Source organism: Vombatus ursinus, unplaced genomic scaffold, assembly GCF_900497805.2.
Source record: "Vombatus ursinus unplaced genomic scaffold, bare-nosed wombat genome assembly UNPS02013931.1, whole genome shotgun sequence".
In the NCBI taxonomy this organism is placed as follows: Eukaryota; Metazoa; Chordata; class Mammalia; order Diprotodontia; family Vombatidae; genus Vombatus; species Vombatus ursinus.
Window position 1 is genome coordinate 953,718 of NW_020953709.1, and position 27,284 is coordinate 981,001.

A 27,284-nucleotide genomic window follows, 5' to 3' on the forward strand; every position below is an offset into this window, starting at 1 on the left:
CTGCTGCGTGTGACCCTGGAGGAGTCACGAGATGGAGATGCCCCAGTAAGAGAGCGCTGCATCGCGAGGGGAAAGAGCGTTTGGGTTTGAGGTTCCCGCTCTGCTGCTCCCTCCCCGTGAGACCCCGCCCTTCTCAGAACTTCATCTGTAAAAAGAGGGCCGGGCTGGCTGACTCCTAAAGTGCCCTCTCAGCTCTAAATCCCGATTCTGGGTTCTTAATCTCCTCTGTCGGCAGCCAGAGAACCAGCGTTCTTCTCCCATTTACAACTGCTTTGATTTGTGCCCGGTTGCCTCCCTTCTCTGGGACTCCGTTTCCCCATCTGTAAAATGAGAGAGTCGGGCTACCTGCCCGACTCTGAACGTCTGATTTCCAGGCCTTGCTGGCCTCTGGAAAGTCCTTTCCAACTCTAGATCTCTGGTGCTCTTTGAGCCTCAGTTTCGTCAGCAGTAAAATGGGTCTATGAATGCCTGTACTCTACGGGGCTGTACAGAAAGTGCTTTGTGGGGGCAGCTAGGTGGTGCAGTAGATAGAGCACGGACCCTGGGAGTCAGTACGACCTGAGTTCAAATCCAGCCTCAGACACATAATATTTACTAGGTGTGTGACCCTGGGCAAGTTGCTTAACCCCAACTGCATCACATATGTGTATATATGTATGTACACACACACATATACACATCAAAAAAAACGTCAGAAAGTGCTTTGTAAATAGGGCTTTTGCAAGGAAGGATGCATCCTTTCTCCTCCCTACCCCTGCAGAGGCATGGAGGTGATGTGGTTCTAGGCTAAGTAATCGAAAGGTGCTTGTTTTAATGAGCAATAAGAATTATTATCACTTGAATAATTCTTTGAGTTTTGTAAACACTCTACAAACACTATTATCTCATTTGTTCCAACCTTGGGTGGTAGGTGCTATTTTTATCCCTGTTTTACAGATGAGGAAACTGAGGTTGAGCAAGTTTTCCAGGGTCCCTCCGCAGCAAGTCTTCTTGATTCCCAAACTGACGTTCTCTCCCTACCCTGCTTCTGCTACCTAGGTGGCACAGTGCCTTGGGAACAGGAAGGTCTGAGTTCAAATGCTGCCCCAGACCCATGCTAGGTATTTTAAAGTGCTTCGCCTTTCCAGGCAGCCCTAGGGTGGGGCAGCCTGGGGAGAAGGGGATGGTGTTGGAGGGGCCGGTGACTGGCTCCCTGATTCAGGGGCAACCCTTCCTGGAGCCCGGGCCAGCCAATGGCAGGTTCCCAGGCCTGTTGACACAGGCCTTGGATTGGTGCCCAGGCTCTCTACTCCCGGTGGCTGTGAAACGGCCAGAGAGGATGACGAGAGGAGGATGTGGAGGAGAAGGAGGGGGCGAGGCTGAGCAATGCTGTCAATGGATTTATAAGCGGGGGGAAAAGTTCTTTGAGGCTGAGAGAGCCTCTGGGAAGGGAGAAGGAGCAGGCAAGGTGGCTGGGGCAGGAGAGGCTCCCGGGAGGAGGAGAGCCCAGCGCAGAGAGAAGAGAGGGCCGCCTGGGAAGAGGGGGACCGCTGCTGGGGGCCCTTTAGCCCCGGCGTCCGAAAACGGCTGAGGGAAGGGGGCGGGCAGGCGCGGAGGGGCTCAGCAGCCCGGAGCCTAACGTCGGGGCAACGAGGGGGGCCATGGGGGAGCCGGGGCAGCCTGGGGAGGGCAGCGGAGCGCGAGAGACCCCCGTGCCCACCTACAGCTGGGAAGAGATCCGGAAGCACTGCCTGCCCACGGACAAGTGGCTGGTGATAGAACGGAAGGTGTATGACATCACCCGGTGGGCTGATCGGCACCCTGGAGGCAGCCGCCTCATCAGCCACCATGCGGGAGAGGATGCTACGGTAGGGAGACCTTCGCCCCCTCTCCCGCACACGCCCCAGCACACGTCCCAGCACTCCTTGGGTGGCCTTTGCCTTCTGGACGATGTCCTTCCGAGGGAGCTAGGGGGGATTGGGAGCCCCCGCTCTGGACCCGAGGTCCCTAAGGGCCGCGCTACCTGCGGCTCCCTGGTGCCGGCGGGGCTGCCTTCGAATCTCTGCCCCAGGGCGCCGAGTTCAAAGGCAGCTCACGTAAAGGGACCGGGCGGGGGAGAGGCAGAGGCGTCTGGGACCTGTGCGCTCTCCAGCTGCGCACGCAGGCCCTTGCCCTAGCCCGAATCCCACTGGCCAGGGGCCCCTGTTGTCAGCTGGCCCTGGTGACCCCCCGAGCTTCCGAGGAGGGAGGGAACGGCAGTGTGGGGAGCGTCCTGGCCGAGGTTTCAGGTTCAAGTCCTGGCTGTTGCCTGTGACTCACAGGGCTTTGACAGCGATTGCGGTCCGACAGCCCTGGAGGACTAAGGTGACATGTTCAGCCCCAGTCCCATTATGTGCCAGGTCACAGGCTGGCTAGAGAGGGGGACCTGCCTGTCCCAGGAAAGGGTCCTAGGGCTGGATAGGCATGTGAGGAGGGGGCGCTTTTGTCCCCCCCCTCCCCAATCCTAATGCAAAGACCCAGCTGAGACTGTGGTCAGCTCCTAAATGATTAGAACTGACCAGACGACCTTCAGGCTGTTGGAATCCCCACTTTTCAGATGAGGAAACAGGCTGAGAGAGGGGAAGGAACTTGCCCAGAGCTACATAGGGAGTAAGTGTCCAAGGTCATAGGGCGCTCTAGCCTCCTCAGCAGGCTGCCTTAGCTAAGTCTGCTTGCTGTCTTCCTTGGGCTGTTTCTGGCCGGGTCCCCTCACCTGGGGCCCCTTCCTTGTAGTCATGCAGGGAGGCAGGGGCCACGCTTAGCTCCCAGAGGGAGGCAGATCCCCTGCACAGGCAGGAAGGCTGGGCCCCATCGTCTGGCTTCCAGGAGACTGGCTCAGACAGCCATGCTGGGCACCAGCCCTGGGTGTGAGTGAGTCACTGTTCTCCCCAGGCTGGACAGCACGTGCCAGGCCCCTTTCCACAAGGGTGGAGCTCCTGGAAGAGTAGCTCCCTCTGTGTTGAGGGGATGGGTGGGTGAGGAAATGAGGGGGGCTCCTGCTGCCCCGTGGATGAAAAGGGAATCATGCCTACAACAATGTCAGGGCTTCACAACTGTATAAATAGTGGTGTTAGATAACATTTCTTCACCCCAGTACTGGGCGTTTACGGGGCAAGGATTATGGAACCCCAGAATTCCAGTGCTGAGAGAGGCTCAGAGGCTCCTCTGCTCTTGGAGGCCACCAGGGACAGGGAGCTCACTACCTCCCAAGCACACCATTCTGCTTTCATTCTGCTCTAACAGGGACTAATTATTGTTCTCATTTCATACAAGAGGAAGCAGGGGCCCAGAGAAAGGTAATGGCTTATCCTCTGTCACACAGCAAGGATGGTGTAGAGTTGAGATTTGAACTCGGATCTCAGGACTCCAAGTTCAGCCAACTTTGTCGTGTAACCCACGCCTTTTTGATCTCAGGGAACCAAGAACATCAGGTTAATATTGTGAAGAAAGTGAAGTCTTGGGTGATGTCTCTCTTTCTGACTCTGCCCTCCCGCTCTCTGCCTGATGAAGCTGCCAGTCAGATTCCCCCCCCAAAGTACTGATCAATAAGGCTTGGGGTGCAGTCTCTCCCAGGGCACTCTGGAAGTCTGAGAGTCCTTCAGTAGCCAAAGAAATGAATCTCTAATGATGTCAGTTAAGGCAGGGGCCTCTCCAGTCCTCCTCCACCATGAAGGTAGCCACCTTCCCAGCTTGTCCACAGCACCAGCCCTGCTTTGCTGCTCACCCACTTTCCTGCTCCCTTCTCTATGCTCAGGATGGAAGCAGGCCTGTTTGGGCCTCCAAGACTTCTGGGGGAAGTTTTCCTCTGTCCCCTGAGAGTCCAGGACCTGAGTCCGGAAGACCAGTAACTGAGAGGCTGTTCATAGGAAGCTAGCGTGCTTTTGGGTCAAGGGAACCATGAACACCAGCAGTGGAAAGCTATGTCTGGCCAGCTCTCCTTGAGAAACTAGGGCCATGGGGCATGAAGCAACAGTTGTCCCATGAGCCAAGTAGGAATGAATGTGCATGTGTGTAAGTGTGTGTGTGAGTCTAAATGAGGCCATACCAGCCTCCTCCCTTCCCCCTATCCAAATCCTACTCTTCCTTTAAGACCCGCTTTCTCCAGGAAGCCTACCCTGATTGCACTGCTCTACCATGGTATCCCTTCTCAGAACTCCACACTTTCTTCTCGGAACCACTCAGTTCAGCTCTGGCACCTAGCGAGAGCTGGAAGGGACCAGAGACACCCTCTGGCCACATCAAGCGAGTAGCAGAGCCTTCTGTTCATCTTGTAGCAGGGCTAAAAGGGGCTTCAGATGTCATCTAATCCAGTCCCTCCTCATTTTTACAGATGGGTAAACTGAGGCCCATAGAGGTGAAGCAACTTGTTCCAGATCACACAGGGGACAAGTAGCAGAGCTAGAATCTGAGCCCCGGTCCCCCAACTCCACATGCAGAGAAAGTAAGATGACAGATTTCCTGAGGGCAGATCCCCTTTCTTCTTTCCCTTAGCTCTCCCACAGTGCCTAGCACAGGGTTGGGCTCTCACTAAATTTGTGCTGGTTGAACTGGATAATTTAAACAACTGAATCCAGGAGCCAGGTATGTGTGTGTGGGTGGGTGGGTGGGTGGGTGCGTGTGTAATGTGCATTCTAAGGGGCTGCTAGCTGGCACAGTATGGAGTGCCAGGCCTGGAGTCAGGAAGACCTGAGTTCAAATTCAGCCTCAGATACTTACTAGCTGTGTGACCCTGGCCAAGTAATTTAATCCTTGTTTGCCTCAGTTTCCTCATCTGTAAAATCAGCTGAAGACACTTCAGTGTCTTTGCCGAGAAAACTCCAAAAGGGGTCAGGAAGACAGGATTGAAAAATGACTGAACTACAACAATATATGCATTCTAACCAATGGTCTGATGAGATTGTCCAAAGGCTTGGCCAGCATGCTCCAGCCGGTCCAGCCTGAGCTGAACAATGAAAGCCTTTAGCGGGTGTTTCTGGGAAACGCTCTCCTTATCAGGTTGCCATGTGCAGGACTGGTCCTGGACATCTGGAGGCACTATCTGGGCGCACAGGCAATGGGTGGAGGAGAGGAACTGTTTGATCTGAGTTTGGTTCCCAGGGGGAGCAGGGCCTTCAGCTGCTCCTTTGGTCCCGTCCCTCCGGAGGAAAGTGCTTCCTATGCAGGGGGGGGTTGTGTGTTACATTATTATTAGCTCGCTTCTCTCTCAGTCCCACCCAGCCCAGTAGGAGTTCCCACATTCCTGCGACCAAGTCTTTCCGCCCCAGACTCCTCCTGGCTGGACATTCCTCTGGTTGTTTTAAGTGAGGTCATATGTCGGGCATCCTAGGAGATAGCGCTGAGCTGCTCTTCAGGCTGGGGGCAGCCTCGTGGAAGGGAGCTCTTCCTTCTGGCTGCCCACCCTGTCCGTTCCTACGCCAGCTGGTCATTGGTCACTTGGTCAAAAGCATCGACTGAAGGCTTCTTATGTTCCAGGCTAAGCTTGTGTGTACGTGTGTGTGTGTGTGGGGGGGCTGGGGTGTTAGGATGTAAAGAAAAGCAAGAATCATTCCTGCCCTCCAGAAGTTTACATTCTAATGCGGAGACAATATGTAAATAACTGGGCATGTACAAGATATGCCCAGAGAGACAGAAGGTCATTGCATGGAGGTAGTGGAGAGGGAGACTGGACAAAGCACTCAGTAGAAGGCAGTCAGGGAGGCTCAAAGGTGGAGGTGAGGTAGAGGTAGGGCACCTTAGTGGCGAGTCAGGAGAGCTGATTGTTACATATATTTTTTCTTTTTTTCTCTTTCGGAGGCAATCAGGCTTAAGTGACTTGCCCAGGGTCACACAGCCTGTCTAAGGCTGCATTTGAACTCAGGTCCTCCAATTCCAGGGCGGATGCTCTATCCACTGCACTACCTTACTGCTCCTTGATGGTTGATATTTTCAATGTGAGCTTTTATACCCCAGAAATGAGCAAATGCTACAACTCAGGACTTCACTCGTTTTCTTGATTGTCCAGATCTATGAAAAGGATGCAGAAAATGTTTATAATTGTGGTTCAAACTTCAAAGTATGTCACAGGTACACTTCCCCCCAGAGAGCTGGTTGTTGAGCATTTATTAGCACATCCTTGATGCTCATCATGGGAGAGAGCAGGGCAAAGCAGCAACTGAGAGCTGAGGGCTCGGTCAGTAATCTGGGGAGTTGTCCGGGGAAACCTAAAGGCCCCATGTTTGCACACAGGACCACAGAGATCAGAACCATAGAGTGAACTTAGAATATAGGTCATAGCTGGGAGGGGCCTTAGAACACAGAATGTCTTTAGAACATAAAACGATATAACACAGAATGTCAGAGCTTGAAGAGCTCTTAGAACACAGAGTGTAAAATATTAGTGCTGGAAGAGACTTTAGAGTGATGAAGGCTGACAGGAACCTTAAAACATAAAATGTCAGCGATAGATAGGTCCTTAGAACATAGAATGTAGAACATTAGTTCTGAAAGAGATCTTAGAACCCAGAATGTTAGAGCTGGAAAGGACCTTAGAACATTGAATGGAGAATATTAGTGCTTAAAGAAATCTTAGAACCTGGATGTCAGAGCTGGAAGGGACCTTAGAACATTGAATGGAGAACATTGGTGCTGAAAGGGACCTTAGAACCCAGAATGTGAGAGCTGGACACAGAATGTAGAACATTAGTGCCAAAAGAGATGTTAGAACCTGGAGATCAGAGCAGGAAGGAACCAGGACATAGAATGTCTGAGCTGATAGGCATCTTTGAATAGAAAACATCAGAGCTGGAGGGAGTTTTAGAACACAGGACTTGGCCCCCCAGGGTCGTGCTGGGTTTGTTGGACTTCTCCACCCAGCACTATAGGCTGAGGTACTCAGAGGATGTCAGCACAGAAAGCCAATAGTATTCACAGAGCACACAGCCTGAGAACCCGAGAGTATTGTAGAGATTGCTTCCTAGGAAAACAACCCAAGATGCCAAGCACAAGTCCTGACCACCGGTTTTTTCTTCCCTGTCTCCCCACTCTATGACTCAGAATAAGAGCTTCTCATACTTGAGCCTCCCATGATCCCACGGCCAGAGTTGTGTCCTCCTTTCAGACTGCATTCTGAAAGTCACTGAGCTCCACACAGGCTCCTGAGACCCGTAGTACCCACGGGAACCTGAGGCAAACTCATGGTGCCACTCAGACCTAGGCTGCTTCTCCCTATAGCTGAAGAGCAAAGCTGGGACAAAGCCCATGCCTTGGGAGAGGCTGGAAGATTCCCCGTTCTTCAAGGCGACTTGGGGGCAGGGGATGACATTCCATGCCACCTCGCCGTAACCATAGTGAGATCAAACATGAGTGCAGTGAGCTGAGCTGCTTGCCACGTGCCATCATACCCAGACCAATCCCCATCCCCCTCCTCTCCTCAAAAGGCTGCCCTGCTCTTTACATGGGGTCCCAGTATCTTGATGCCTGCGGGTGTGCAGTGGCAGTTGGCAGAGAGAAAGAGGATTGATTGTCTAAGATGCCTCAGGGTTAAAGTGGACTGGCTGGGTGGGCAGGGCCCCCCCAAGAGTTTAGCACCTGGTTTTCTGTTCCCATGTATGGCCTGGTCTGGCTCTCATTCTTGCTTTTGCAAACCACAGCCTCCCCTCTAGTGTCTAAGAAGGATATCAGGCCAAAATTATATCCATCTGCCATGCCTTAAATATTTCTTATGTAAGGGTATGGGTCTAAGGAACTGAGAAGTTCCTTCCCTGAACTCTCTCAAGGGGAAGGATGGCTCTTAGCTTTCCTTTTACAGCTTAGCTCCTTCCTACCACAGAAGCAAGCAAGCAAAGCCCATTTATCCAAGCATGATAATAAATAGAAGTCAGGGAAGTTACTCAGATTATAATGGACCACAGAAGAAACGTAGGAAAGAAGTCATTGAGCTGGAGGGAGATAAAACACTTCAGCTCAAACCAGGGGAGAGGGAATGATCTTACCGAGAGCAGATTCGGTCTCAGCAGTCTGTGGAGTTGCAAGCACTGGAGATGGAGGGACAAATTGGAGGCTGGCTCCCCCTTACAGTCTGTGGCTCACAGCCTCTGACATTCAAGTTTGCACGTTGTCTCCCCCTGGTGGTTCTCTCTCAAAGTCTCTGCCCCTTACACAGACTCACAGCCTCACTCTCAGTGTTCTCTCAGTCCTGTCAGGACTCACATCTCCTGCATATAATAGCCACCACTTACTTTACCCAGGAGGGAGAGGGAGGGAGAGAGAATGCCATGACAAAGGGTGTTTACATCCATTTGATCCTCCCCTTCCAGGTCTTCGAAGCCCTCCCCAAGCTCCCACCCTTCACTTGGCCCCTGGACTAACATTTCTTATATACAGATCTATCCATCTTATATCCAGACCTGCTCTGCTCAAAACTCTTCTTAGCTCCCTACTACCTGGTGAAAAGAATTCAGACTGCCCCACCTGGCTATTCAAGAGACTCTCTTTAAATTCTTTAAGGCCTTCCGCAAAATGGTGCCTCTCAGCCCCTACTTTTCACACTTTTCGGGTCTATCGGTACTTAGCACAGTGTCTGACACATAGTAGGTGCTTAATAAATGCTTGTTAACTTGGTTACTGTATATATGCCGCTGTTTCCCACCTCCAAACCTGGATCATTCTGTTCTTTATGCCTTCCCCTTGTTTGCCGGTTAAATTCTTACCCATCCTTGAAAGCCTGACTCAAATGCTTCCTCCTCTGTGAAGCTTTCCTGATTGCACACCAATCCTGGGCTTTCCCCTCAGCCCCAAATGTGCTCCCTGTTTTGTTTAGAGCCATTTTTACAGGTATTTGGAGGGATTTGGGGGAGAGCTCAAGCAAGTCACTGCTTTCTTCTGTGCTCCCTATTTTGCATGCCTCCGATGAACGTCTCCTGCACTTTTCTCATCTACAAGATGAGGCTGGACTTCTGGGCTGGTCCTTCTCCTGTGCATCCACAGCACACCTTGCCTTCCCATGATGCTTGAAGGCTTCCTGAGCACTCTTCTCACAAGGGCCCCATGATCGAGACAGAGAAAGGCTAATGACCTTTTTCTACAAGAGTAGACACTCAGAGAGCTGGGGGATTGCTCACCACACCCAGGGAGTGGTAGGGCCAGAGTCAAGCTCCCATCCCACACGAGGCCAGGACTTTCTCCATTTGCCCTGGCTAGCTTTCTCTTGATCCTGGACAGATTCCTTTTCTGAACCTCATTTTCTTTGTTTGTAAAGTGGGAATATCGAGGCTTGTGTTCCCTTATTTCCCAGAAAGCGTGCTGAAATGTTCTTACCTATTATTATAATGACATTTTAAGGATAAGTACGTGGTAGGAACTAGAGTGCTAGGTCTCAGAGTCAGGAAGACCAGGGCTTCATTCCAGCCTTCAGGCCCTGCTGGTCATGGGGCTGTAGGCTCCTTACTTTTCTGCATGCCTTGGAAATCTCAAAGAAGAAAAGTTACAGGTGTTGGCAAGTACTGACCTCAGAAGTCTGGTCCAGAAAATCATCACCATGGCTGGCATTTATAATGCAGTAACATCTACAAAGCCACTTATGTGTATTATCACATCTCATCTCATCTTCATACCGGCCCTCTGTGACAAAGGTGCTGTTATGCCCACTTTATAGATGAAGAAACTGAGGCTCAGAAAGGACAAGTGATTTGCCCAGGGTCACAGGGCTGGTAAGTGCTTGTCAGGGAGAGGGGGAATCTTCCTGACTCCAGGCAGAGCACAGACTTCTCTACATCTCTCTTCTTATGACACCTCCCCCGCCTGCCCCTCTGTTCCTCCATTGACTAGCAGCAGCCCCCCTCCCTACCTTGCTGAGGTATCCAGGGAGACGGGAAGTGCCTCTGGGGGAAGAGGAAACGTGACTCATCCCCAGTTGGGCTGCAGCCAGATGGGGAGGAGGCCGGTAGTGACCTCACCCCCAGAGCGCTGGCTATAAATAGAAATCTGTGGGGTGTGTGTGTGTGTGGCCTCCAGACTGAGTCTCACGAGCTCCCAGAGGGTCTGTCTGCTTCAGTGCCCTCCCTCCAACCTCCCATCAGTTCTCTCAGGGCTGAAGCCCGGGTTCCTTCCCAATCTTAGCCGCAGAGACCTGACGCTAGATGGCATCTTGAGAGGCAAACATGCCCCCTCCCCTCATCTGACAGATAAGGAAACTGAGACTCAGAAAATGGAAGAGTCAAACAGGAATTAATAGAGGCAAGAGTTGAACTCAGTGCTTAGCACTGTGTCTGGCACATAGTAGGCACTTAATGAATGTTCATTGACTGGCTGACTGACTAAACCAAGTCCTCTGATTCCAGAGCTAGGGGTCTTTCCATAGTTTGCTCCTGATGAGAAGAACTAGAGGCCCAGGCTTCCTCCTTTACCCTGGTGGAGTTCATTTCCATGGAGGTGAGAAATTAACCTGGCTCTCCCACTCAGTCAGGCTCTTAGGGCTTAAAATTAGAAGAGGCCTTGATTCAATGTTCTCATTTTAATGATGGGGAAATGGAGGCCCAAAGATAAGTGAATTTTTTTTGGAGGCAATTGGGGTTAAGTGGCTTGCCCAGGGTCACACAGTTAGTAAGTGTCAGGTCTGAGACTGCATTTGAACTCAGGTCCATCCTGACTCCAAGGTCGGTGCTCTATCCACTGTGCCACCTGGCTGTCTCAGAGCTAAACAGTTTTTAAGAGCATAAAGGTGTCCTGAGACAAAAAAACTTTGAGAATCACAACTCCAGAGGATGCTTCCCCCTTCTTTTTCTGTTTCACCCATACATCCATTCATCCATTCAGCATCAGATGGTCAGTGGGCATTTAAAAGGGAAGTGATGATTACAAAAATCCAGGACGGCTTCATCAGGAAGAGGCAATGACAGACTGACCTCATTCCCTTTTTTTGACAGGTCAATTTAGAGGGTGCTGCAGAGAACATCCTAGTTTGCTAAGATTTCAGCAGAGTGTTTGACAAGGTCTCTCATGCCAGTCTTCTGGGGGAAAAAAACTGGAGAACTCTGGTCTATGGGATAGGACAGTCAGGTGTCTTCAGAACTTCAGTGACCAGACCCAAGGAATATTCTTCAATGGGTCAATAGCAGCCTATAGGGAAGTCTCTAGTGGAGTGCCCCCAGGATCTACCCTATGCTGTTTAACATTTTTATCACTGGTTTGGATGAAAGTATAATAAGGTGGCCCTCTGATCAGATCTGCCTGTGATGGAAATCTGAGAGGGTCAGCTAACCCATGATAGGCCAGGGTTAATAGGCTAGCTATAAAGATATTCTAGGCTAGAATGAAAGGTCAAATACAATGAGATGAAATTGAATAGGGATATATACATATATCTATACATACATATATACATATACATATATGTGTGTATATGTGTGTGTGTGTGTATGTGTATATATATATATATAGGGAGAGAGAGAGAGAGAGAGAGAGAGAGAGAGTCCTACATATGGGTTCAGAAAATTAGGTTCATGAATAACTCCCTGAAAGGGCAGGGATGGAACCCACAGTATAGCCAACCTGTGCCCTCTTGGTGGAGAGAGGTTAAGGGCTATTTGGATAGAATACTGTCAGTGTATGACTTTTCCTCTGATTTTTATGGACATCTTTTGTTTTTACATCACCTTCATTTCCAAATATGACCCTCCTCTCCCCCTGCAATGAGCCATGCCTCATTAAAAAGATTTTAAAAGAAAACGAAAAACAAACAGCTGACCCAAACCAACCAACACATCTGCAGTGACTGACAGTGTTTACAATAGTCCACACCCATAGTCCCCCACTTCTACGAGGGTGGGGGGCATTGTCTCGCCTCTTCTCCAGGATCAAGCTTGGTCACTACAATTGGAGATGGAGTATTTCCAGAAATAGCTGATGTAATGACAAGAGACATTAATGAAACTTGTTTGAACAAAAACGTTTTAAAAAAATCAGCTTCCTGAGCATAAGTGGGGGAAGGGTGCCAAACAATAGCTCCTCTTAAAAAGGTCTGGGAGTTTGAGCAGATTGCAAGGTCCATGTGAGCTGATTGACAGGGCGTTGGGTTGGCCAAAGAACTCATGCTTTCCCAGGATGCATTAAGAAAAGCAATGAGGAGGGAGGCAGTAATCTTGCTGGACTCTGTCTTGGGGAAGGTTGGAATCAGCTGTGGGTGTCCTATTTTAGGAAGGATAGATAGTGAGAACTAGGAGCTGTCCAGAAGAGAGTAGCCAAGATGGCGGTGGGCTTTGGGCCCTGGGCTGAAGGACCCAGAGAAGAAAAGATGGAGTGGAGGGGGAGGGGAGGAAGGTAGCTTTCTCTGAGGATCTGAAGGGCTGTCTGTCATGGAGAAGGAGGATTCAATTAGATTTGTTCTGCAGATGCAGGGACGAAGATTCTTGACCATCACAGCTGTATGGAAAGAGAAGGGGGCTGCCTCTGGAAGTGTGTGTGCATTTGTGTGTGTTGGGGTGGGGCTGAAGGACCCCCATGGAGGATGGTATCTAGAGAAGCTATTGCTATTCATAGTCAGCTTGGAGCGGGGACCTTCCAAGTCCCTTCCTACTTGGAGATTCTATGCTAATTTCCTCTCAGTGTGGGGCTACGGCTGTTCCATTCAGAGGGAAACAGCTTCTGAAAATCCAAGGATAAAAGTCTGTTGGACCATGAAAAGTTGTCCATAATGGTTAATCCAGTTTTCAAAGGGCAGTAACAGAAAGGGTTAACCACAGGATCCCCATAGTTTATATTTACAGCCTTATGAGTAATCAATCATTAAATTAAATGCCTACTAAGTGCTAAGGGCTGAGAATGCAAAGAAAGACAAAAGACACTCCCTGCCCTCAAGGAGTTTGCAATCTCATGGGGGAGATATGCAGCAAGTGAACAATTTAAACTATGGTAAAGTTTCTGCCGCAGTTTCCGGCGGTGCAGTTTGCTCTAAAGCCAGGTGTGCCTACACTGCTCTGGTCTCTACTCCAGTCTCGGGGTCCAGAGTCATAGATCTAGGCTGGTGACCTAGGCTGGTGACCCAGCTTGGCTACCAAGAGGGTGGAAAAGAATCAGGGCTGGCAGAAGCCTGTTGAGCTGGAGAAGCAATGGCTAAAGATCTGCTGTCCTCTCCTGGGGGCCTTGTCTGTGACTGTTCCTGCATTTCTTCTCCCCACCCAGGATGCTTTCCACGCCTTCCACCAGGACCTGTGTTTTGTGAAGAAGTTCTTGAAGCCCTTGCAGATTGGGGAGCTGGCCCCTGGAGAGCCCAGCCACGACAGAGAGCAAAATGTGAGTTAAGATCACTTTCTATGGGGAGACGAGAGCAGAGATGAGGCACCTTGTGCCACCAGTACACAACCAAGTGTTTCCCAATCCCCAGAGCCTAACCTCGTCCCTCCATTGCTCAGAAGGCTTCCATGGCTCCTCATTACATTATAGGATCTTGGAGAGACCCTCAGAGATTGCCCAGTCCAGCTGTCTCATTTTATAGATGAGAAACTAAGGCCCAGTGATGGAAAGGGAACTGCCCAAGGTGCTGGAGGAAGTAAGCTGCAGACAGGTTTCAAGAACGGTCTCGTCTATGTTCCTTACTCTTTCCGTTCCATGATGGCTACTTTAAATGAGAATAAAGATCTTCTGGACTGTCCAGGTCCTCAGGGAGTATGGAGTGAGATGATAAGTGGGAAAGAGCTTCGAGAAACGTCCTAAGTAAATCCCGCTCAATCAATGACTGTTCATTGAACAGATCAATAGACGAATGAGAAGTCCTGGATGGATAGATGGGTGGATGGCACTTTTTAAAAATTCCTTCTTCGCTGACCTGTCCTCTGGGTCACCCTTGGCACCTCTTTTTCAGACCTCTAAGTCATGGCCATCACATCCATGATGGTGAGGCAGAAATAGTGTTGGATTTGGGAGTCCCACCCAACGGTGACCTTGGGCCAGGCATTCCCCTCCAGAGGCCTCCATGTTCTCATCTGTAGAATGGGACAGTTGTGCTTCAACCATAGATTTACACAGCTGTGGAATTGCACAGGTGGCAAGGCATCTCTGAGGGTATCCAACATCTCCCTGAAGCAGGAGTGCCCTCTACAACAAGGCCTCCAGTGACAGGGACCTCACCACCACACAAGGTGGCCTATTTCACTCAGAGATCCATTTAACCCTTCAGAGAGGAGTTCCTGGAGAATGGTGGGCGGTGGGAGAGCATCCAGAGACCCTACAGTATCTTTGGCATGGTGTGTTTGTCTTCTTCTGGCCTGGCCAGGGAGGTGGGCTGGGTCCCCAAATGGGGACTGGGGAGAAGACTCAGGATCCTAGATTAAGATTAACCTAGATTAACCACTAGACATTCACCACTGTCCTAGATTAACCACTAGATTAAGGCTGGGACAGACTCAGAGACCTGACGGACTCACCCCACCCCTCTCCCCACTAGGAGCAGCTGATTGAGGATTTCCGTGCCCTGCGCAAGACTGCAGAGGACATGAAGCTGTTTGAGGTCGACACTGAGTTCTTCTCCCTAATGTTGGGTCACATCCTGCTCATGGAGGGGTTCGCCTGGCTGATGGTCTACCTCCTGGGCAATGGCTGGGTCCCCACCATCCTTGCTGCTGTGGTCCTGGCCATCTCCCAGGTGAGCACCCTTGGGCTGGGGACCTGGAGGGGTCACAGAACATGGGAGTCTGCTTAAGCTGAAAAGCTGGCTGTCATACATCTCTGATAATTGAGATATGGCTGTATGAAAGTGGGCCACCATTTTGTGTAACAGATGAGGCAGGGCTCCTGAAAATGTATGGATTTGCTGAATTTTTGTTAATTAAAAAAAAAACATTTGAAGTGCAAGGGGAGAAGGTATGGTGAATGGAGCTCCATCCCAGGGTAGACCCTCCAGCATCCCTTATTCCCATTTCTTTATCTTTCGTGTAAATGAGGTTTCTTTGGATGGAGTTGCTTTTTGAAGGTCCCCCCCACTCTCCATTCACACTGTATCCACAGGGACTCCCCCCCTACTCCTCCTCCTCCTGGTGTAAATCAGATTTTCAGGCTGTGGAGTAGAGTAGGGGATGGGGATGAAGAGAAGTGTGAGTAAACCCCATTATTACCTCCCTGGTCCAGAGGTTTCACTCCACCTCTTACCCAGGCAAGATCAGAAACAAAGACAGATCTGGCCCCGAAATTCTTCAGTGGTTCCTGATGGACACCTTACATAATAAACCTTGATGCGGCATTCACGGCCCTCGGCAATCAGGAAAGGTTAATTAGTTGCTTGTCCAACTAGTCCAACTAGATGTATCACATCTCTTCTCTGCTTGATGACCTAAGGGCAGCTGGGTGGAGTATTCACCTTGGAGTCAGAAAGACCTAAATTAAAATCTTGCCTCATATACTGACCGTATGTGATCCTGGGCAAGTTATTTCTCTGGGCCTCAGTTTCCTTCTTTGTAAAATGAAGGCACTGGACTCGATGACCCTGAGGTGCCCTGTCTCTCTAGGGATGACAGCTATGATCCCTGGTATCAGGCTGCTCCTTCTTGCTTCTGAGGTCATTCCCTGTGCTCTGATAGCTGGGTTGTTATAATAATGGCCAACAATTACGAAGGGATTTAGAAAGCTTTGCAGAGTGCCCATTATCTTATGTGAGCCTCACAACAAACCCGTGAGGTCAAAGCTATTATCATCCCCATTTTTACAGATGAGGAAACTAAGGTCAAGAGCCCCAGAGCCACACAACTGTAAATCAGCTGTAAGTGTGGTGATCCACGTCTTTCCAACTTAGTTTAGTGTTCTATCCACTAGGCAACCCTACCGGTAATCTGGAGGCCTTCTCCTTGTGTTAAAATCCCCTTCCTTCAAAGCTCAGCTTGGGTGCCGCCTCCTCCTTGAAGCCCACCCCGATTCCCCCAGATGAAGCGATCTGTCCCTCCTCAGCTTTTTCTGAAGCCCTTTGTCTGGATCTCCTCCATATCCCCATCATTTTCTACATCGTATCCTACATAGGTGCCTCTCTGCCACCTCCCACTTCCTCCCTTTGGGGTCTGTGAAGGTAGGAACTGTTTTTTGGTTTGTCTCTGTGTGTCTAGCACCAAGGACAGGGACACATACACTAAAGGCTTAATGAGGACTTTTCAAATTGAATCCCTTGAGTGGGATCCTTCTGCCCAAGCCCTTTGAGCTGCCTCTATGACTTCTCTCCCCAGGCTCAATCCTGGTGTCTGCAGCATGACCTTGGACATGTGTCTTTCTTCAAGAAGTCCAGGTGGAACCATGTGGCCCAGCAATTTGTGATGGGACAGCTGAAGGTAATGACTAGGGGCTGGACCCTGGATGTGTGTGTGTGTGGGGGGGGTGGAGTCCATCTATTCCTCCTTCCCTCAGGAAAGCCGAAGCTCCCTTCCCTTGGAGCTTGGGGAGGTGACCAAGGAGAGTGACAAGGGCCCCCAGCTAGACGTGAGGAAGCCTTGTTTGGATTCCCACTAACTCATTATGCCATGTTGGGTGGTTCGCTTCTCCTCATCCGAAAAATGAAGGGGTTTGGGTCTGGATAAGATCATTCAGGTCATCTAAAGTCCTTTCCTGATCCAAGTGTCCATGTTCTAACATCCCTCTAGCTCTAACATTTTGTGTCCTCAGGTCCTTCCTAGTTCTAACATCCCATGTTCTAAGAGCCTTTCTACTTGTAACATTCTGTGTTCTAAGGTCCCTCCCAGCTCTAACATTTTATGTTCTGCCCTGTGGCCCCTCCTAGCTCTGACATCTGACAATTCCATAATGGAACACCAAGGCTCCATCTGTGCTTGAGGGGGAATTGCCACTTGAGGAGTCTTTTCCTAGAGAGGTGATGGGTCAGGCAGGAGGGGACAAGAGCCCCTGGACCTTCTGACATCCTGGCCTGGGCTTGTGGGGATGTGCCCAGCCTGCTTTGGAGAGGGCATCCAACCATGAGCTCACTTGGCCATCTTGTCTGGGTGTCTTGGAGTGTGTGGTCAGATAGGCCCCTTCAGGCACTGGCCCCTTCCTTCCTTCCTTTCTACCTCTATGCTAGTACCTTCTGTGCCTTGAACTCGACCTCATCTGCCCCTCTCTGTTCCACAGGGTTTCTCGGCCCACTGGTGGAACTTCCGTCACTTCCAGCACCACGCCAAGCCCAACGTCTTCTACAAAGACCCAGATGTGACATTGGCCCCCGTCTTTCTCCTGGGAGAGTCATCAGTGGAGGTATTGACTGAGCACTCCATGCCATCAAGGGCGGTCTTCCAGCCTCTGGAGGGAGAGGGAGGAAGTGAATAGAGTTCAGGTTCTGCAACCCTAGAAGCTTCATCAAGCCTAGACAAAGCCAGTTCAGGGGTGGAGGGGGGACCCTTTTTACTTTGCTCACCAGCTGAAGATTCATTTTCTTAGGGTTGTTGAGAGCAGAGACAAAAGTTTAGGGCTGGGGAGGAGAGATTTTCATCTCACCCAAGGGGCTTCCTTCTGTTATGTCCCTGACCTCAGGCATGGACAGGACTTCTTGACCCCAAACATTGACTAGCCCCTCTGGTCCCAGCCACCATCCAGGCTTCTTAATCCTGGTCATAGACTAGCCTCCCTAAGCCCAGTCATGGACAGGACCCTAATCCCAACCACGCTCAGAACCCCTGATCTAGACCCTAGATCTAGGCCAGACTTCTGATCCCTGTCTGTTAAGAGCACATGAAGGTGAGAGTGTGGATAATGCCACAGCCCCAGCCACGCCGGTAGAAAAATAAGTCTGAAGGCAGATATCGCTTATCTGCTTGTAAAGAAAGGATGGGACGCATGCACTGGAGACAGGCAGCCCTTCATTCTGGCCACCACAGGACCAAAGCAGCTATCACTGGGGGGATTTTATCACCCAAGACTCACAGAAGGGGCTCCCCATGTTCCCAGGCCATTCTTCCCTCCTCACCGAGCTCTCCTTTTTCCTCCTTTTCCTCCAGTATGGCAAGAAGAAGCGGCGGTATCTACCCTACAACCATCAACACCACTATTTCTTCCTAAGTGAGTACTCTGGTTCCTGGGGGCTCCCACACCCACCTGGCTATCTGCCTTCCTAGATCTTAGGGCTTGGGCTATATGAGACTTGGATAAAGGAATAGGTGGCCTACTCAAGTTTGCTGATGACCCCATACTGGAAAGGATAATTAGAACACTGCATGACAGAGTCAATGTCCAAAAGTGGGGTGGGGGGGGTTAAGAGGGGAGAGGGAAGGAAACATGTGCCTCCTATGTGCTGAACACTACAAATGTTATCTCATTTGATCCTCACAACAACCCTGGGAGGGAGGTGCTATTATTATGTTACAATTTTGCATTTTACAGTTAAGGAAACTGAGGCAGGCAGAGATGAAGAGACTTGTTCAATGTCATATAGCTAGAAAATACCTGGAGCAAGATTTGAACTCAGGTCTTCCTAACTCCAGGTCCAGGTCATACAATCAGGCTCAATCTAATAAAACAAAACTTACCAGGATAAATGGAAAGTCTTGTACTTGGGCACAAAAAAAAAAAAAAAAAATCAACCTTACAAGTATAAGATAAGGAAGAATGCTTATACAGCAGTCGTTCTAAAAAAGACCTGGGGGTTTTAGTGGGCCACAAGTGTGAGTCAGCATGAGTCAGCAGTGGAATAGAGCAACCAAGAAAGCTCATAGGATAATCCTGGGCTAGTGATCTAGGAATAAGGGGTGGAGATTGCCTCAATGGACTATGCCCTGGGCAGACCTTATTTGGAGGACTGTTCAGTTCTGGAGACCACAGATTAAGAGGATGTTGATAAACTGGAAGATGACCAGGCTGGTGTAATATTAAAATAGCCTTAGTGACTCCTTTTTGCCTTAATCCACCATTTTGTGAAGTTAAATCTCAAAATCACCCAAGTTTGGAGAAGTCACAAAATTACCCTTCCCTCCACCCCACCAAGAGTCACCCAACTTAAAGAATGTCACAAACTACCCCTTTTCCTTCTCTCCTCAGTCTCCTGATTATCTCCCAATCCCTCTCCAGTCAACTCTCACCTGCCAACCCTCACCTGCACCACATTGTCTCCAGATCTTCTCCTCCAGTAAGAAATCAGGTGTCTTAACCCTTACACCCTGTTTTTCATTCCTTCCAAACTGTATATTAACCGGGTAAAAACCAAAGTTCTAGGTTCTTGGCTGCTTTGTTTTGCAACCACATGCACTGCTAAATAAATTGCTTGTCTGGATGATACTTGGCTTAATTAATTGTAACAATGGGGAAGGGTCTTGAACCCATCAAAATGAGGATCATTCTTCCTATTTAGCCTGGAGAAGTGATTCTGAACCCCTGTAGGTCATCATCAAAACCCCCTCTGCACCCCACCCCATCAGATTCCATATTCTCATCTCCCTCACATCCGTTCCTGAAGTCCCAACCAGATGCCACCCACCTCTTCCATGGTGCCCTCTGGAATACTTGTTCCATAGGCAACAACCTTCCCTTCATCCTAAAACTCTCCTTCTTCCACTCCTTCCGCCTACTAGCTCCTACTGAATCCTGCTCCTCCCCTACCCCTCACCTCCATGATACAGCCCCCCTGGTCACCCTTCTCAGTACTGGCTCCACCTTCCTCCATTCTGCTCAGCTCCCTGGTGGAGACAGGGAGTTAGAATACTCTTTGTTCCCCTCTGTCTCTTCCAGGCTCTCTCCCTGCCTCTGTCACTCAATAGTCTCTTTCTCTTTGAGGTTTATGCTACTTCTCTCTACCATCCAATCAAAGTCCAGGTAGCACTGTGTAAAGACCTCCACGTCCCTCCCTTTCCTTCCTCAATGAGTTTGATACCTGGCTCCCACTTTTCCTCTCCTCCCCAACTGCTGACCTCCTGCTAGGGGACTTCAGCATCCATAGTGACTCTCCCTAAAGGCACCCTAACCATTCAGTTCCTCAACTAGACCCTTCCCAGGAGCTACTTTTCCACCCTACCTTGGGCATGCAGAAAATGGGTATGAACAAGGGCATGATCTTGCCATTCCCCACAAATGGACTTTCTCCATGCTCAAGAATTCGAAAATTCCCCCAAATGACAACAGCCTAGTGCCTTTTCACCTCTCCCTCTTCTTTTCCCTTACAAAATCCTTCCCCTACAAAACTGTTCATCTGCACTGTGACCTCTAATTCCTTGACCGCTTACTTCTCTCCCAGGCCGTGTTCCCTGCACGAACCAATCCAACTTTGCACTAAATTCCTCTCCTGAATCCCTGGTCTCTGTGGCTTATCCCTGATTATGCCCAGCTGAGCCTCAGCCTTGTCTACTTCCACCATCTGCCACCTTCATTCCTACACACACGCTGCTAAATGAAGGTGGAGAAAATGACACACCCATTTGTTCTGGGTCCACCACAAATGGATGTTACTCATCCTTAACTGGGCCCTCACTGCTGCTAGGTAATCCCACTCTACCTGCCTTATCAATCCCCATCTCTGCTGCTGCTCCCTGCCGTGGCTCCCCTTGCCCCAGCTGAGAATCTTGCCTCACAAATTAAAGAAAAACAGCTATCTGCTGCGAGCCCCCCCTTCTTCCCTCTTCCTCATCTATCACTCAGGGCCCTTCTGCCACCTTCTCCTGCTTCGCCCCTGTCTCCCATGATGAGGTGCCCTTACTTCTGAGCACGGTTAACCCTTCTACTTATTAAAGCAAACCTGTTTCATCCTGTCACCTCCACCAGATGGCCACTCTGTTATCTCCTCCTCTTGCCCTGATTTTTAGTCTTTCCCTTTCTAATGGCTTATTTCCTACTACCTCCAAGCATGCCCAGGTCTCCTCGGTCCTTCCGTCCCTACACCTGTCCTGTATCTCTTCTGCCCTTTGTGGCTAGGCCCTTTCAGTCTGACTTATAACCTGATTATTCCAAGGAAATTGCTCTCTCCAAAGTTATTAATGACCTCTTAGTTGCTGAATCCAATGACATTTTCTCAATTCTCGTTCTCCTTGACCTCTCTGTGCCTTTTAAAATTGTAGATCACCCGTCGTTCTGGACATCCTCTTCTCTCTGGATATTCAGGACGCCTCTCTCTCTCTTTTACTCTCTCTCTCTCTCTCTCTGTCTCTCTCTCTGTCTCTCTCTCTGACGGCTCCTCCGCCGTCTCCTTTGCTGGATCCTCCTCCAGAACACACCCTGTAACCACAGGGTCCCTCAGGGTTCAGTCCCAGGCCTTCTTCTCTTCTCCCTCTATACTGCTTCACTTGGGGTTCTCATCAGCTCCCATGGATTTATTTTCTCTGTGCTGATGACTCTTAAATGGACCTCTCCTACCCCAAACTCTCTGCTGACCTCCAATCTCACATCCCCAGTTGCCTTTCAGACATCTCTCTTTTTTTTTTTTTTTGGCTAGGCGATGGGGTTAAGTGACTTGCCCAGGGTCACACAGCTAGTAAGTGTCAAGTATCTGAGGTGGGATATGAACTCAGGTCCTCCTGCCTCCAGGGCTGGTGCTCCATACACTTCGCCACCTAGCTGCCCCTCCTGTTACTTTCAATGAGGCCTCTTCTGCCTTCCCCAAGAGGGGAACTCAATATGGCTTCCTTCCAAATCTACCTGTCTGGGCCTCAGTTTCCTCGTTTGCAAAATGTGGCAGTACTCAATGCCCTCGAAGGGCCTTTCCAGGTCTGGGTCTAGGAGTCCTCACCCCCACCTCAGCCTTTGCTCTAGACACCCCCTGAGCAGCTAAGTCATCTCTCCACAAAGCCCTGGGAGAAGGCTGCTGGGGCCCCTCCCCTGCTGACAGTCCCTGCTCTTCCCCCACAGTTGGGCCACCCCTCCTCACACTGGTGAATTTTGAGGTGGAAAACCTGGCGTATATGCTGGTGTGCATGAGGTGGACGGTGAGTGATGGGGCTGGTGTGGTCCTGGGGGAAGATGGTGAGGGAGGAGGAGGAGACAGTGTGGGAGGAGGATGGTGGAGGGAGCTGTCTTGAAAGGAGTGTGTGTGGTGTGTGTGTGTGTGTGTGTGTGTGTGTGAGAGAGAGAGAGAGAGACAGACAGACAGACAGACAGACAGAGAGAAGGAAGGAGGGAGGGAGAGACACAGAGAGAGAAGAGGGGGTGGGGAGGGAGAGATGGGGAGAGACAGACAGAGATAGAGACAGAAAGAAGGAAGGAGGGAAAGAGACACAGGGAGAGAGGACAGAGGGGGGGAGAGAGAGGGAGAGAGAAACAGAGACAGAGACAGACAGAGAGATAGAGACACAGAGAAGGAGGGAGACAGAGATGAGAGGGAGAGAGAGACAGAGAGAGGAGGGAGTGAGAGACAGACAGACAGAGACGGACAGACAGAGACAGAGAGAAGGAGGGAGGGAGACACACACACACACACACACACACACACACACAGGCAGACAGACAGAAGTGACAGAGATAGCCGGAGAGACAGAGGTAGAGAGGTGATAGAAACAGAGATAGAGACAGAGACAGTCAGACTGAGAGGTGACAGGGACAGAGGTAGAAGGAACCAGACAGAGGCGGCCAGAGAATGCTCCAGGGAACTAGGGAGAAAACAGGTGAATCCAGCCAAGCCCTGTGAGCCTGGGGGTTTTGGAGTTGAACATAATGGAAATTGGAAAGAATGACCCCCCGCCCCAGCTTCCTCCCCTCCCTCCTCCTTGGTGTCATTGGGTGCCTGTTCCACACCTGGTCCCGAGCTCTCCCCCAGAGTGGGATGGAAGGGGAGGAGAAGACCCAGGGCAGGGCACCGAAGGTCCCCATCACCTCCCTGGCTCCCTAGGACCTGCTGTGGGCCATCAGTTTCTACGTGCGATTCTTCACGTCCTACATGCCCTTCTACGGCGTCCCAGGAACCCTGTTCTTCTTCGTCTCAGTCAGGTAGGTCCGGGACTGGCAGCTGCTGTGCTGGTTTCACACCTTCATTCACAGTCATTCATTCATTCAGTCATTCATTCATTCAGTCAGTCAATGGATTTAATAAAAAGTCCCTGCCCTCAGGGCTCTCACAGTTGAATGGGGGAACCAAAGCGCACTAAGAGGTCCATACGGGTTATACACAGGGTAAATGGGAGATAATCCCAAAAAGCTCTAGCAGTAGTGGTCAGGGGGCCAGAAGGTGGGGTCTAAGCCTCCAACCCAGAGATGGGGTGAGGATGGGGACAGAATGGGCAAAGGCATAGTCAGAGATGGGGTATCGTGTTCAAAGAACCACAGATAGGCCAGGGTGGATGCTTCTTGGAGAGGAGAAAGGGGGAAAAGACTGGAAAGGTAGGAAGGGGCCAGGCTAGAAAAGGAGAACGTTGTTGGATCCTGGAGGTAATAGGGAGCCCCAGGTGGTTACTGAGCAGGAGAAGGACATGATCACATATGTGAGCGAGAAAAGTCCCTTTGGCATTCTCACACCCCTCTGGTCCTGCCTCTGGCCCAACTGCCCCGAGGTCTCTATCCTGATGCCACCTTACCAAAGCCCAGCCTTCCTTTCTTTCCTAATAACAAGGACAGCTGACATTTCCAGAGGTTTACAAAGCTGTTCCCCACATCAACCAGCCCTATGAGGCAGGTTGTTCAGGCACTCCTGTTCCCATTTTATAGATGAAGAAACTGAGGCTTAATGAGAAGAAATATTAAGCGGCAGAGCTGGGATTGGAATCTGCTTCTTTTGGTTCCCACTCCAAGGTTCCTTCTCCTACAGTCCAAAGACCGTGGAATCTAGAGTCTGGGGATCTGGGTTCAAATCCTGCCTCTAGAGCCATTCCCTGTGTGACCTTGGGCAAGTCACTGAACTTCCTGGGCCTCATTTCCCTCACTTGTAAAACGATGGGAGTGGATTCAGCAGCTTGGGAGGCCCCTCCCAGCTGGCCGCATGTGATCTGATCTAGAGCCGAGTGACCTGAGAGGTCATTGTGTCCAATGCCCTCATTGTGTGTCTGGTCACACACTCACCAAGTGCTAGTGCACTTTGCCTGCTTCTTACTCCATCGTGCCTCTCCTAGGTGGCACTCTGGGGTGTCCCCAGGCATGGGCTCCCTTTGAAGGCTGTTGGACCACAGGATCACTGGCACCACTTAGGAACTAGACGAGTTTCTGCCAGTGGGCACTGCCCTCTGCCGCCCCCTACCCTCCTTACTCAGCACGGCTCCCCCAGGACAGCCCCGAGCAGGGCTCTTGGGGCATCCCCAGAGAACCTGGCAGGCAGGGCCCATTTCACTTCCTCTCCAGGGTCCTGGAGAGCCACTGGTTTGTGTGGATCACCCAGATGAATCACATTCCCAAGGACATTGGCAGCGAGAAACACAGAGATTGGGTCAGCGCCCAGGTGAGAACATCAGGGTGGTATGAAGGGAAGGCTGGGGCCTGGGAGAGCAGGAAGGAAGGTGAGTGGTCAGGGCACCCTTGACTTCTGGGAGGCATCCACTTCTGGGGACACCTTACCGACAGAAAGTCCCCTCAGAGAAGCCATCCCTGGGAAGGGGTTGGAGGGACTGAGGGCTGGTGGGGAAAACTCCCATGGCAGGCACCCCCGTTCACATTTCTGTAGCACTGAGGACCTTACAGATGTGAAGAGCCCTCACATTAAACCTAAAACTTTTGTTAAAGCTGGGTCTTTATTAAAAGTAACACTGTTGCAGGGCTTGCACAGATAGATAAATATACACACATATAAGATGTGTATTAATTATGTAATTATGTAATTATGTAATATATGTAATTATGCATATTTATGTTATGACTTGTCCAGCGTCACTCAGCTAATAATTAAGTGTCTAATATAAATGGATATCCGTAGGCTATGTCTGATATAGCTGGCTATGAATTTGGGTCTTCCTGATTCTAGATCCAGAGTGCCATCCACGGCGCCACCTAGTGGCCTTCATAAAACAATTTGCTTGAAAGTATTATTGTCCCCATTTTACAGACGAGGAAACTGAGGCCGAGAGTGAGGCGGTCACTTAGCCAGGAAGTAAGAGGCAGGGCCAGCATTGGAACCCAGACCCCAAGCCTCCCAACTTGGGACTTGCCTTACCCTGCCCAGCAATGCCCCCATCAGTCCAGTGCCTGGGGCCTGGGGGAGTGCCTGACTGACCTTCCCAATCCTGGTCTCTTTCCCACAGCTGACAGCCACTTGTAACGTGAGGCAATCCCGCTTTCTTGATTGGTTCAGCGGCCATCTCAACTTCCAGATTGAACATCAGTGAGTTGGGGTGTGAGCTGGGGAGGGAGTTGGGGGTGCAGATAAAAAGGAAACCATGCTTTACAGCCCTGGGGAAAGTGACCGGTCTGGAGTCCAGACACCTGGGTTCAAGTCACTTTCTGCCTGCTGGGACACAGGAGTAGATGGAGGACTGATGGGAAATGAGGGCAGGTAGGCTGAGGTCGGAGGTCCCAGCTCCTCAGAGGCCACCTAGCCCGACCTCCTCATTTTACAGATGAAGAAAAGAGGTCCAGGGAGGTTCCCAGTGACTTGCCCCCTCGGCCCCCTCAGTCCACAGGGCTTGGAGTCCCTGCCCCGTGCTGCCTCCCAAGTCCTCCTCTCTCCTCCCGGTTTTTTCCAGCCTCTTTCCCACGATGCCTCGGCACAATTACCACAAGGTTGCTCCCCTGGTGAAGTCTCTCTGTGCCAAACATGGGCTCAACTACGAGGTGAAGCCTTTCCTGAAAGCCCTGACCGACATTGTCGGGTAACATGCCTACTGTGTGCAGAGCACTCAGCTGGGGAGTGGGAAGACGTGGAGTGGAGACCAGACTGTGTACCTTCTTGTCTAGTTTGGCGCTGGGGGCCTTCTCTCTTGGCCCCGCCCTCAGGAGGGTCTGTAGGGCCCACAAACGAGCTTTAATGCCTGCCTGTTCTTGGTCCTGGGTTTGTGGGGTGACGGGACAGCTGCATCTGAAGGGCTGTCATATGGGTGGGGTTCTAGACTTGTTCTTTTAGCCCCCAGGGAGAGACCTAGGAGCAGTATGTAGGGGGGTCTGGAAGCGTTGTCTGACCCATTAGAGCCACCTAGAAGTGAGATGGGCTGCCTTGTAAAGGTTCAGAGAAGCCGAGTTGGGAGGGATCTTAGAACACAGAGGAGCATCAGAGGTGGAGCTTAGAAAACAAGGTCAGAGATGAAAGGGAGATCATAAAGTAGAAAGTCAGAGCTGGGAGGGAGCTTAACACATGGGATGGCACAGCTGGGAAGGGCCTTAGAACAGAGAATGTCAGAGCTGGGAGGGGCCTTAGAATAGGGAACATTAGAACTGGAAGGGAGCTTAGAAGAGAAGATGTCAGAGCTGGGAGGGCCTTAGAACAGAGAATGACAGAGCTGGGAGGGGCCTTAGAACAGAGAATACCAGGGACAAGAGGGACTTTAGAGCAGGGAACATCAGAGTTAGGAACGGCATTTAAGACACTCATTTTACAGAGGAAGAACCCTAAGTCTCATCTACGGTTCCGTAACTGGCTGGAAGGGCTTGAGTTAGAACCCAAATGTCCTGACTTCTAGTCTCTTGCTTTCTTTATGAGTCTGTATTACTCAGGTCAAGGTCCGTGGGCCACTGGGGACTGGTCAGCTGTTCTTTGTCCCAGGGCCACCCCCATTTCTGACCAGCTTTTCCCAAAGACCCTGGGGAAGGGGAGGTCTCCAAGCATGTCTCCCCCAACATCACCCTCTGCTGGTAAAAATGTCCCTTCCCTTTCCACAGGTCCCTGAAGAAGTCTGGTGATGCTTGGTTGGAGGCTTACCTCCATGAGTGAAGCTGCCTAGGCAGAGAAAGCCCAGGGCAACCTTGCCACCTTATGCCCTAGGAGGTGGGCATCCAGCCCCACCTGCACAGGGAGGCTGCTGCCTCCCTCGGTGCAGGCCAAGCCCGAACCCCTTGCATCATCCCAACTCTCAGCCTCACACTTGACGACTGATTTGGGGGGGAGTTGGGGAGGGGAGTGAGCCCTTTGAAGAAGGCATCTCTACCAAGCTCAGCCCTGTACAACCGGGCCCCAGCTGTTCCCCCAGGGCTGGCACAGCCTCTCCTCTGGGTCTTTTCTGGCCCCGCAGCCCCAGGCCCCACCTGGACAGATCCCAGGGGACTTGCCCAGGGAGCGTGGGCTCAGGCCAGACCCCGCTGCAGAGGAGGAAGCTGCCGACGTGCTTCTTGGATCTGTTCTCCGCCTCTGCCCGTGATCCCTGCCGGGCTCCAGCTCCTGCCTGGTTTGTGAGCACTGTAGGTTAATGATTAAAAACACACCGATAAGCTGGACACAGTTTTGGTCCCTTGTGCATTGAGTGAGTCTTTTCTGGCCTCAGTTTCATTGTCTGTAAAGGGGGAAA

General features: G+C 50.8%; 1 protein-coding gene across 2 annotated transcripts; it reads left to right on the top strand.

Annotated features, from left to right (window-relative positions):
• The first annotated feature begins 1,640 nt into the window (after nt 1-1,640).
• Nucleotides 1,641-27,213, top strand: LOC114040732 (fatty acid desaturase 3-like). 2 transcript variants are annotated; one of them, XM_027858901.1, is made up of 13 exons: nt 1,795-1,847; nt 10,335-10,425; nt 13,174-13,284; nt 14,435-14,632; nt 16,197-16,298; nt 17,092-17,214; nt 17,955-18,015; nt 21,784-21,860; nt 22,760-22,857; nt 24,199-24,295; nt 25,092-25,171; nt 25,533-25,658; nt 26,662-27,213. In XM_027858901.1, exons 2-13 carry the CDS (start codon nt 10,420-10,422, stop codon nt 26,711-26,713), a joined length of 1,131 nt encoding a protein of 376 aa, XP_027714702.1. In that variant the 5' UTR covers nt 1,795-1,847; nt 10,335-10,419; the 3' UTR covers nt 26,714-27,213. The 2 variants fall into 2 exon arrangements, with proteins under 2 accessions (XP_027714701.1, XP_027714702.1); XM_027858900.1 differs by lacking the exon at nt 10,335-10,425 and having other exon boundaries at nt 1,641-1,847.
• Nucleotides 27,214-27,284: the final 71 nt, after the last annotated feature.

Coding starts and splice junctions, on each gene's coding strand:
- LOC114040732 (XM_027858900.1), top strand. CDS start 1,641: ATGGGGGAGCCGGGGCAGCCTGGGGAGGGCAGCGGAGCGCGAGAGACC. Junction 22,858..24,198: donor TTCTTCTTCGTCTCAGTCAG/GTAGGTCCGGGA, acceptor CTTCCTCTCCAG/GGTCCTGGAGAGCCACTGGT. Junction 25,659..26,661: donor GCCCTGACCGACATTGTCGG/GTAACATGCCTA, acceptor CCCTTTCCACAG/GTCCCTGAAGAAGTCTGGTG.